At 39.3% G+C, this 12,252-nt stretch overlaps 1 protein-coding gene across 5 annotated transcripts in view; it reads left to right on the forward strand.

The window, feature by feature from the left end:
- slc7a1a (solute carrier family 7 member 1a) overlaps window positions 1-11,761 on the forward strand; it is a 34,071-nt gene extending 22,310 nt beyond the window's left edge. For 4 of the 5 annotated variants that reach the window (XM_085175220.1, XM_085175219.1, XM_085175221.1 and 1 more), the window contains 12 exons: window positions 1,463-1,711; window positions 1,799-1,981; window positions 2,084-2,242; window positions 2,336-2,510; window positions 2,630-2,763; window positions 4,135-4,357; window positions 6,623-6,762; window positions 8,354-8,456; window positions 8,725-8,903; window positions 10,553-10,704; window positions 10,813-10,921; window positions 11,320-11,761. In XM_085175220.1, the coding sequence (XP_085031346.1) occupies window positions 1,513-1,711; window positions 1,799-1,981; window positions 2,084-2,242; window positions 2,336-2,510; window positions 2,630-2,763; window positions 4,135-4,357; window positions 6,623-6,762; window positions 8,354-8,456; window positions 8,725-8,903; window positions 10,553-10,704; window positions 10,813-10,921; window positions 11,320-11,498 (1,935 nt within the window). In that variant the 5' untranslated portion in view covers window positions 1,463-1,512 and the 3' untranslated portion in view covers window positions 11,499-11,761. Of the gene's footprint in view, window positions 1-1,462; window positions 1,712-1,798; window positions 1,982-2,083; window positions 2,243-2,335; window positions 2,511-2,629; window positions 2,764-4,134; window positions 4,358-6,622; window positions 6,763-7,278; window positions 7,416-8,353; window positions 8,457-8,724; window positions 8,904-10,552; window positions 10,705-10,812; window positions 10,922-11,319 lie in introns of all 5 variants that reach the window. The other variant, XM_085175223.1, reaches the window with a different exon arrangement.
- Window positions 11,762-12,252: the final 491 nt, after the last annotated feature.

The following is a 12,252-nucleotide window of genomic DNA, read 5'->3' on the forward strand; positions in this document are numbered from 1 at the left end:
TTAATAGATTATTTGTACAATGGTTGTTCTTAAGATAAATAAAGCATATCATTTCTCAACTTTTACTTGCGTATTGTTACTTTTCTGCATGTCTATACACGTTAACCATTCACTTTCATTTGCTGAATGAGTGAAATAATGTAGGGTTAATACATGGCATGCAGATTGTCTGACAGCAGTAGCACTTTTGGGGTCTCATTAAGGAGAAATGGCAACCTGAAGTCACATTTTCCTTTGAAAAAATGCTAGTTTTTTATGTCATGCAGTATATGAATCAGATATATCAATTCTGTAATTGAAGGCTGGAACTAACACTTATCTTCACTTTTGATTATATTCTTTATCAACTGTTTTGTCTGTAAATGTCAGAATCTACCAGGAAAATATTAACGTTTGATTTTCTCATTTAACTAATAAAGGACCAATTGGTGTGCATCTAATCAAAAGGCATATGTTCATTATCTAGGCCCTTAATAGTGGAAAATAGAAGAGGCAGTCACCTATGAAAATCTAATAAATGGCCATCGAGCTTACCGTTGAACGTGTATCATCATTTATAATCACTGACAACATGCAAACTATAGTGACCTCTACAACACTGCTGCAGGTGTGACTTCTGTAGCAGTTTCACTTTGATAATGGTGGACAGCTTGATGCAACAAGGAATAGAATAATTTCATTGTGCCAGCACATTACTAAATTTTCCCCATTTGTTTAATGTAAATATGAGTTATTGTATTTTCTTGCCTTTTTTCAAAGATTCTATGTTTTGTTTTTTTTAGATCTGCTGAGATTGGTTTTTAGTTCAGTGACATGAAAATATCTGTACAGTGTTTTTTGTACTGAGCAGTTATTTTCATTTATTCCCTAAAATGCGGCTGGTTGCATGTGATATTATATTTGTATTTACATATGTTATATTTTACAGCGTCATCTAAGTCGGCTTTAGATATATGTGTGTAATTTTGCTTGGTTTGGATACAAGCTCATTCATTAGACATTTTTATACAGTGTAATTCATAATTAACGTGTGATGTGCTAGGCTGGAAAATTGAATGTGAGCCTGATTATTCTCAGAGGTAAGTGAGACGACGGTGTTCTCACATCAGCTTGTCCTTGGGTGGAAGTTTCCGTGAGCTGTGGCAAAACTGTTGCACTGTCCACATGACCTCTCATGTTCATATCCTTAGGTCAGTGCATTCTCACAAGGTGTCTAGATACTTGTCCGGCTGCTACTCTCTGTTACTTGTGTTTATCTTGTGCAAATGAATTAGCTGTATCATCCAAACATGGGCTAAACAGTAGCAATCCTGGCAGATACTTTTAGTTTATTTTCTGCAATGAGTAACGCACTATAATGAGCTTCCTTAGCTATTGTCAGAAATGATTCGGAGTCCTTTGTTGAAACAGGGGATATGAAAAACTAAGCGTGTTTTTTAAACTTACTGTCTTTCATCTTTAGGTTGTGACCTCTGAACCCCTAAACCTATTGCTGAGACCAGAGTGTGATCCATGGCTATAAAGAGCCTTCTGCACGCTGCTTCCACTTTCAGTAAGCAGCTGATGAGGGTGAAGGTGGTAAACTCTAACTCCGAGGACTCCCGTCTGTGCCGATGTCTCAACACCTTTGACCTGGTAGCCCTCGGTGTGGGCAGTACATTGGGTGCTGGTGTTTATGTGCTCGCTGGTGCTGTTGCAAGAGAGAATTCTGGCAAGTGACATTACTTTTGATAGTGAAAACATGTGTAATGAGGAAAAACCTGAAAGTTTTTAATCATATGATTCCCACCACCTTCAGGTCCTGCTATTGTGCTGTCATTCCTGATAGCAGCTATAGCCTCAGTGTTAGCCGGGCTTTGCTACGCTGAGTTTGGAGCCCGTGTTCCCAAAACAGGCTCGGCTTATCTGTACTCCTATGTGACTGTAGGGGAGCTGTGGGCCTTCATCACTGGATGGAATCTCATTCTCTCCTACGTCATTGGTAAGCATAAAGCAGCACTGCTTTATTGTTTCTGTTTTGTCTAGTTTAAGGTCATGTGTAGGAAGAAATTTGTCTTCAAGAATGTTTTTTTCTTCGTCTCAGGTGCCTCCAGTGTGGCTCGTGCATGGAGCGCCACCTTTGATGAGTTGATAGGGAACCCCATAGGGCAGTTCTGCAGACAGTACATGGCCCTGAATGTACCAGGAGCACTGGCAGAGTATCCTGACATATTTGGTGCTTTCATCATAATCATTCTTACAAGTAAGAAGACATAGAAAAGATTTAATATTACACTTAACACATTTTCCCAAGACATTTTTCATTTTCCATTTCTTTGTCCTTTGCAATTCTAAGGTCTGCTGGCATTTGGGGTCAAAGAATCAGCAATGGTGAACAAGGTCTTCACTTGTATCAATGTCCTAGTCTTGGTGTTCATGGTGATCTCTGGATTCGTCAAAGGCACTATTAAAAACTGGCAGCTAGACCCTGAAGAGATCCTACATGCAAGTTATACAACAAACAGCACCAAGTAAGGACATATTCAATGCTGAATCTTTCCCTTTAACTGTCTCTGTTACTCTATTTTTTTTATCTAGATGACATTCTTTTAGAACTATATGTCATATTATTTATATTCCTCTGGTTTAGTGTGACAGACGTCCTGCCAAGCGCAGAGAGTTTAGGAATCGGCGGCTTCATGCCATTTGGATTCACCGGTGTCCTGTCAGGAGCCGCTACCTGTTTCTATGGGTTTGTGGGATTTGACTGCATTGCTACCACAGGTTAGTGCTGATCTGACCTGAAAACACAAACTCTTTTGACCTTCTGTTTTTGACTCCCTCTGCTCCACGTCTCACAGTTTCACATACATATCCCTTTGACGGCCTCATGGATGTGTTTCCATTTTCAGGGAGACAGGGGGGAATGTTACTCAATCTTTTTGGAACCGTTTCAGCCCCGAGCTTTCCTAAACATCCAGAAGTATTACATAACAGGGGGCAAGAGAGAAATTAAAGATGCACTTTACTGCGTTTGGCTCATTTCTGCTATTGGCTGAAGGCCAAAAGACTGCTACTCAGGTTAGGGGGGAACAAGCAGGGTTTTGGAAGAGGGCATTCCAGAGGTTTTTCCCTGAGTTTTGCAGAGTTTGTGAACAGGCTTGTTTCCTCATACATGTTACAAGGTTTTTCCCACCCATAAGTTTTCTGAATTTTAACTGGCTGGCAAGCTGACCAGTTAGCCTTAAATTACGATTGTTAGACATAACACAAAATCACAATGATCTTTTTGCATGTGTGTGTGTGTGTGGCAGTAAGAGTTAAGTTGGCATGAACTCCATTTCCCCCTGACACACACACACAGACACACTCAAACACACACACACACATATCATCCACACAGCAGTTGTCTCCGTCACGTTTCAGAGCTCTTTTATTTTACAGTACTTTGGGCTTGGTTTGACACGTAACTGTCCGTCTTATGCACTCGCTCCATCACTGTAATGTGGTTTTATTACACAGCAAGGCCTTCCTACATAATCACCTGCAGCTGAGCAGTTAGGCCTCTCAGCATGGTGGCTCCCCCCAAAAAATAAGCTAATATCTTCAAACCTTGCAATGAACTGGGAGTGGCTAGTAACAAAGACATAGCTGTATAGCAGACGATGGGGCGATTTAGGAAATAACTAAGAAGGTAAAGTATTTTCACTGCTATTTACAGGTTCAGTCCGCCACTTAGCATTCAGTTAATTTCCATAAAATTTTGCATGCACTTCTCGATGCAACTGCAGCACTTCTGTAAATTATGTTACCTTTCTAAATACAGTGCCTGCACCCTGCATTCAAATGGACAATTCTCAGATGAAAGCATAAAACTCCTCCAAAATCTGAATATCCATCCATCATCCATCCAACAGTTGAGTTTGTACCGTGTTCTGTGTTTTTGTTCCACTGAATTTTCACATATTCACTATTCTGCCTCACGTTCAAACGCTGAAAGTAAGAATTTCTGTCTTCTGACGATGTTTTTCAAATATAAATATAAGCAAAAAATGGCACATTACCTGAAGATATTTCTGCACCCATTGACGTTATACAGAAGCAGATTTGCATATCTTGGCTCTTAACTGTGTCTATATATTATATATGTCCTAGGTGAGGAGGTGAAGAACCCCCAGCGAGCCATTCCTTTTGGTATCGTATCCTCATTGCTCATCTGCTTTGTGATCTACTTCAGCATTTCTGGTGCTCTCACCCTCATGATGCCATACTACCTGCTGGACAGCAACAGCCCTCTGCCTACAGCTTTTAATTATGTGGGCTGGGGGGGTGCGAAATATGCCGTAGCTGTAGGCTCTCTTTGCGCTCTGTCTACAAGGTAAGAGATTTGAACTTAGAAGCACAATGAACATGTACTAGATCTTGATGAGTAAACTTTGAACTGATTACCACTAAGATAAGCAACTGTGAATACCAGTAGGTATTCTATTAGGATGAGGAATATAAATTTGTTCCTTGTGGACCATGACATTTATTCAGCATTGTCCACTCAGTCATCATTAGCCAATTTTCTTTTAAAAAATCAAACTGGAATTCTATAAAATATAGATCTTTGAATGGGGAAATGAAACACTGTCACTCAGCTGCTACAGCTGCAGCAGAAGGGCAGGAGTCAGTAACCGACTCAGAGTTTAAGCTCCTGTTTTTTGGAACAGAAAATCCAGAATTTCCCCTATTTCAGGATTAGCAAAATCAGAATCTTCACTACATCTGCTTTCTGGAGCGTAACCAAAGACTATCATTCATTTTAAATGCACAGTTGTGTACACGGTTCTGTCTCAGATAACTACACACACACACACACACACACACACACACATATATTTATGTTTGTGTTCCTGAGCGAGAGTGTATATTTAACTTCGGAAAGCATTTGATGCCTTAACTAAAAATAAAACATGCTGCTGAGAATATAGCTGCACCATCACTGTGTGAAGGCAATTATGTAACAGGGACTCAGAAAGGCTAAGGCAGGTGACATTTTTTTTTGCTAACAATTAGTTTCTAATCACTTTAAATGATGGTCCATATATGTTATATTTAGCTATTAATAATAGCAACAATCAACCAATATTTTATTTATGATAGAACATAGAAAACATATCAAATGTTTAAACTGAGTATTTTACTATTTCATGATAAAAATTACGATACAATGATAATTTTGAATTTGATGGCACCAGACTGGGCATGGGTGCAACAAACGGCTGAAAAAGAACATTTTGATATTATCTTAAATGGTTAATCGCTGCATGAAAGGCAATAGCCAGAAATCAATATTGGAAGCTCGTGTGCTTTGGCCCCTCAGGCAACACCACATTAAAACCGGGCATGATTCACAAAGGTTAAAGCTCTATCATGCAGAGAAGAAACTATTTATGAACATGATCTAGAAATGCTGTCTTCTCTGGGCCAAAGCTGTGGTCCAGTGAAATGCAATTTGAAATTCCCTTAAGTAAACTTGGACACCACGTCCTCTGGACTAGTGAGGAGGGAGACTATGCATGTTGTCATCGCTGTGTCCAAAAGTATGCATCTCTGATTTTAAAGGGATGCATTAGTGCATTAGTACATTAAAGGTTTTATAGCGACATATGCTCAGGAAAAGACTTGCATATCTCAGCAAGATTGTGTTAAACCACTTTTTGAAACACTTAGAACTGCATGGCTTCATAGTAGCAGAGGGTGCTCAAAGGGCCTACTTGGAGTCCAGACCTTTCACCAGCTGAAAAGATTAACATGAAACATTTTTTCTCCGATCATCACAAAAAGGTCGTGGCAGATGGCTGTCGCTCCCTGAGCCTGGTTCTGCCAGAGGGTTTCTTACTGTTAAAGGGGAGTTTTGTCACCAAGTGCTTGCTGAAAGGTATTTGAGCAAGCACTTGGTATTATTGTAAGGTCCATATCTTTCAGTATAAAGAGTCTTGAGGCGCTGTTTTTATGAATTGGTGCTATAAAAATAAAATGAATTGAAAATAAACGTGTAGTGAAAAACACGATAAACAAGACCCAGGGCTGTTGAACAGCTCAAATCCTATATCAGATAAGAGTGAGATAACATTCCTCTTTCAAAGGTTCAGCAGCTGATTTCCTCAGTTCTCGAATGTTTCGAGACTGTTGTTAAAAGAAGAGAGGATGCCACACAGTGGCAAACAACATGGCCCTGTCCCATCTTTACTAAGACATATAAATTCAGCTAATATTAAATATAAAAATGAGCTAATATCTTTGTTTTAATGGTACATTTTCTCAGTTTAAACATTGATTTTTTTCACATTTTATTGTGAATAAAATATGGGTGCATAAGATCTGCAAAACATTGCATTAAATTGTTATTTACATATTACAAAGTTACATTACAAAGTGTTGCACGTGTGTTCCTAACTTAAAATGTATGCACAACATATTTAAGTATCTTGTGTTCTGTTTTTTTTTTTTTTAATTTTTTTTGTCTTAATCTGCTGTATCTATGTTGAATGTGATGCTCCTTGCATATGTGTGCTGTTGTCTTTGCTTATGCATGTTTCACATGGTTGCTCGTGTGGATACTTTATATTTTGGTACGCCCTTCCCCCCATGTTAGCTTGCTGGGTTGTCTGTACCCTGTTCCTCGTGTGATCATGGCTATGGCTGATGATGGGCTGTTATCAAAGTCCTTGGCCAGGGTCAACTCCTGCACCAAAACCCCACTAAATGCAACTTTTGTCACTTCCTCTCTGGCAGGTGAGATACTAACACGCGCTAGCATTAAAAACTAATTATTAAGTGTTTTACATAGCCAGGTCTCTGTTTAGTTGGCTGAGGGAGTCAAGATTATTGTGTCTATACTATAAGTCTTCCATTGTTTTTTCTATTGGGAAACTTGAGACATATTTTCTAACTTGCATCTTGAGAAGGAGATGTGCACCAGCACTAATCCAAACTAAACCGCATGGTACGTGGACTAAAACTGACAGTAACAGCATGTGCAAAACATGCAGTCATACAGGGGGGCAAATTTTACATGCTGACATCAGAGTATCCTTGTCCCAGCATGTTGTTCTTCAACAGCGTTGCCAGTCTGGCACACTGCAGCATGTTCTTTAACCCCCAGATCTTTCCACCCACATCTGTCTACTTTCTCTGAATCTTCCCTTGGTACTCGCTGACCTTTCCTAATTCTTCTTTCCCCCTTGTCCCTCACGTTACACCAAACCGCTGCCATCACAATACGATGCCCTCCCCCCACCTTTACCCCAGTCTGTTGGGTTCCATGTTCCCCCTACCTCGTATCATCCTTGCCATGGCGCAGGATGGCCTGCTCTTCTCCTTCTTGGCCAACATCAGCGAGAGAAAATCTCCCGTAACATCTACTGTTGCTGCCGGGGCTATATCTGGTAAGATAAAAGGGGCGTTAAATAAAAACGTAAATTCCTGTATTTGAATAGAGGGACTTGAGAGAGGCAGTGATAGATGGTCAGGTTTGAATTGAAGAGAAAAAGAACAAAGCAGAGACTTATTGGTTTTTGAAAGATTAAGTTTCAAAACTTTTTATAACTTTTTTTTAACAGAGGCAGCTCTTTTATCGATATCTGATTTTCCAACCTATGGGCATTTTTGCCACCTCCAGCCTATACTTTATCCATTCCCAACTGGGGCCCTTTTTAAAACTGAAAACATGCAAACCTTTAATCAAAACTTTAATCAACAGGTTTTTAATGATCTTTTCTTGATTTGTTTTGTTGAGATTGATTTACTATTAACTTCTTTCCTTTCTTAGCCACTGCTTATTTTTTTATCTTTCCCCACCAGTGACGTGATATGAGATTTTGTCCCATTTAAAAAATAGAACGGAAAAATAAAAGTATCATATAAATGAAATGGAATGATTTTGTCGCCAGGTGGTTGCTGGTTTCTCTCCATAATGCTATTTTTATTCTATACCCTATTACAGCACCCTAAGAAGATTGTAGTTGTGAAATTTCAAGTAAATTTTGAACTCATATAATTATAAATTATACATTTTTTTGTAGCAAAGATTTCTTCTGTGTGTGGTAAACCATTGGAACATCAAAGGGTCATGACCCACACTTTGGGAATCGCTATTGTGAAAAGAATATGTACATTCAAGCTAGCATCTTTATGAGGCTGTACTCAATGGCATCATTTGAGCTTATGATCAGCATACTTCTATGCTCACAGTAACTGTATAAGCATGCTGAATGTTAGACACATCCTAATTTATTCTTCTAAGACAAGTATGGAAAATAATTGATGGGATCAAACAAGCATTCTCACTTTAAATCTTTATTTTTTGTCTCCTTGTACTGTGAAGTTGTCATGGTGTTAATGTTCGAGTTGAAGGACCTGGTGGACCTGATGTCGATAGGGACGCTGCTAGCCTACACATTAGTGGCTGCCTGTATCCTGGTGCTCAGGTTGGTAAGAATATATCAGCTTGAAGAATTTACCTTGGACACGGTCTGAACATGTTTATAGTTGTTTATGCTAGCCAATAAAACTATTGGAAGCTATTTCAAACATACGCAGCATTGACATTGCTTATAAGCAGGTTCATTGTGTGCTAATGTTGCAGTGTGCATTACCAGCTTTTTCACCGGTGCTACTATTTTAAGTGGCAGGAACACAGAGTACAACTGCTATGTCTGAACACTTCATTATGGGTGTTTGTTCTTGTTGTTTCAGGTACCGGCCCAGCATGGGTTACCAGATTGTCAGTAGCCACGAGGAGATGGAGTTGAATGAGGGCAACATCCTGCCCGGTATGGAAGAGAGGCTCAGCTTCAAAACCTTGCTGTTCCCAGACAACCCCACACCATCCAAACTGTCAGGCTTCACTGTCAACGTCTGTGTCTTTCTCCTCGGTATGTTATTAAACCAGGACTGCTTTAAAATGGCAATAAAATCATACAAATAATGTAAGAAAATCAGGTATAAAGACCTTGTAAAGCACTTTAGTTTTAAATGTGCTGTAGAAATAACATTTATTTGCTTACTCAATAAAATGAAGGTGTTAGATCTTTGGTAAACAACCCAACAAGTGTGCTCGCCTTGAATGTAGGTGATGGATTTATTTCCAGTATCTTCACTGTTAAAAATAGAGATGGACCGATCCGATATTACGTATCGGTATCGGTCCGATACTGACCCAAATTACTGGATCGGATATCGGCGAGAAATAAAAAATGTAATCCGATCCATTAAATATAAAAAAGCACCTCACAAAACTTGCTACATGGCGTAACTCGGCTCATAACCGTAGCACATCGCAGCAGTATGCGTCACGTGATAGAGCGGCTGTAGCCTCAATAGCAAACCAGCATTTCATCTCCGACGTTTTCCCAGAGAGAAGTAAAGCAAGCGTGTAAGTTCATCTCTGAATGTCTGTAAAGCGTTCCCACGTTAAGCTTAACAACAGATATATGGCGGGACTGCCCCTCTCTCTCTCTCTCTCCTGCTGCTACTTCAATCGAGAAACTGCTTAACGATCAGCTGATCGGCTTTTCTGTCGCGAGTCTGTCTCTCTTCTTAGTTTTTAGCCCACTTCTCACCAGAAAGAGGAAACCAGCGGCTGAACAACAGCAGCACTATTAAGCTTGATAAGCTGTTGTTAGAATTTATTTAATATTACTTTCTACACCAGGATCTTTTTCTACGCAGCTGACGGCTGGTAACTGTGCAGGGACGGATCTAGCAAAGTTTAGCCAGGGGGGCCGATAGGGCATGAACAGGGAAAAGGGGGCACAAAGACATACTTTTCTTTCTTATTCTCATTTAAAATGTCTAGCTTTTAATAAATAATTATCTGACTCTTACACCCAAAGTTTTAATCTGATGTAAAATATATAGAAGTCCATTACTGTATATAGTAACTGTTAAGTCTAATATACCCTAGTAAGCTATAGTACTTTTTCCTTTGGGAAAGTACCATCTGTGAATTCTGCAATTCTGTTGAAGAAAGATGTTGAATCTATTTAATTATTCTTGAAAAATAATTTATTTTTGTGCATTTTCCCCCTGCATCAAATTAAATTTGATTACATCGATTAAGCATCATGAGAAAGAGGGTGGTTCCCTATTTTTTTTTTGCTGGGAGTTTGCAACCCTATTAGTTAGGTTGCTTAATATTTCTGCTAAGTACTCTTTAAAATACCAGAATAGGGAGGATGGAGCAGGTTTAAGTTTATTAGATTGATCAGTTTTGCTGAACTATGAAATATTTTGGGCGCAGTGTATTTTTTACATACAGGTATAACAGAATAGCTTTAGTGTTGTTATTTATTTAAACTTGAGTATAAACTTATACAAAATGCAGCAAGATATTAAAAAAAACTTTTATTGATCAAAAAACACACTATATCGGATTCATATCGGTATCGGCAGATATCCAAATTTATGATATCGGTATCGGTATCGGACATAAAAAAGTGGTATCGTGCCATCTCTAGTTAAAAATCACATTGCACTTGTGAAGTATTACACATAAGATAATAACATTTCTTTAATTTTAAAGGAATGCTGATGCTGGCATTCAGTGTTCTGGCATCTTATGGAGATCTTGCTTCGTGGAATTTGGTAGCCCTCAGCGTCATCTTCATGATGTGTCTTTTCGTGGTCTTCATCATCTGGAGACAGCCCCAGAACCACACTAAACTCTCCTTCAAGGTTTGATTTAAGCCCTTTCAGCACGACCTCTGCCCCCTGAGAGTTCACGCTTGCTAAGTTTTAATGGATACTGTTACGCTTTCTCCTTTTGTGGTATTTGTCTCCCAGGTGCCCATGCTGCCCTTCATTCCAGTGATCAGCATGTTTGTCAATATCTACCTGATGATGCAGCTTGAAGAACGCACTTGGGTTAAATTCTCAATCTGGATGGCCATAGGTAGTTACACTCCATCGTTCTTTTTTTAATTGCAAGAATTCTGCTCACTACACTTACCTAGGATGACGCTGAAAACTCTCACACACCCAGCTGACTATTTTACTTGCTTTAGCTGCTTGAAATGGGCTAGCTGCTTTGACTTGACATTGCAATGTGTTCGCAGACCGATCTGAAACATTTGCAAGACATGAGTAAACATACTTTGTCAGTTGGTTGCGAAAATGTCGATGTTATTAAAAAGATACATGTTTTTAGACTGAAAAGTTCAGCAGGTGTATTTGCATTGAAAAGCTAGGATTCCATAATACCGGAACCAATCAAAAAACAAACTGCCAACAAAATAGCTTTTAAACTAATTATGTCCTGCAAGTAAAGTTAAGTTCTTTTTGCCTTTCCAGGTTTCGCGATCTACTTCGGCTATGGTATCCGTCACAGCACCCTGTCAGCTGCAGCTCATTCGACTCCGGACACAGAGATGATGGGCTTAGGGCTTAACCACAAGTCAGCATCACCAGAAAAGGAAGCCTTTCTGTCCAATGGCATTGATGTAAGGGAAGAGAATGATGGAGGTTTGTAGGAATTTGCAAATCTCCATCATCAGATCACGCTGCTTCCAAGACATGCATCCTTGATAGCCAGCAGTCAGTCTGTGTCAGCTCACTGGCAGAACTTTCTTTTAGGGAAGGTAAAGATAAATACCTCATACCTAAAATTCACAAACTTCTGACTTACTTCTTCAGCTGCAGTGAGAACACAGCCATAACTGACATGTTCTGTATTTTGCAATAAGGTTCAGATTCAAGTGCCAATTATTACTTGACTATCAGGAATTAGGGCTTATGTTGGGGGGGGGGGGGGGGGGGGGGGGCATAATCTCTGTTTCTTTTCATATTGGGTTGTACTTATGTCTACAACCTGTGTCTGAGCCACATTTTTGACAGCAGGAATATGTACAAAAGCCAATGTGTGGGTGCCAGAAAGGTCTGCAATGATCAATGATGGATGGATTTTTGTTGTTGTTGTTGTTGATGATGATGATGTTTGTTTGTTGTATCAAAAGTTCATCAGTTAGGTTCATGAGTTTTTGTTGGACAATGACACATTTTTTAGTGCTTTTGCCTCCATTCTGTACCAAGAAATTTTTAAATCAAATGATCAAGATGTGAATCAAGGGAAGTGCAGACTTTAATTCAAAGTGTTTATACATAGGTCTGAATTTAATTATCAGGGGGGAAAAACCCTGGAGAAATTAACAAGGGTTGCTTTTAATAACTGGGCAAAAATCTTTTACAGTCAGTGATGGTCTGACATCCAGAAATTAGTTCAGTTTT

The sequence above is a fragment of the Neolamprologus multifasciatus genome, chromosome 10 (assembly GCF_963576455.1).
Source record: "Neolamprologus multifasciatus chromosome 10, fNeoMul1.2, whole genome shotgun sequence".
Taxonomy (NCBI): domain Eukaryota; kingdom Metazoa; phylum Chordata; class Actinopteri; order Cichliformes; family Cichlidae; genus Neolamprologus; species Neolamprologus multifasciatus.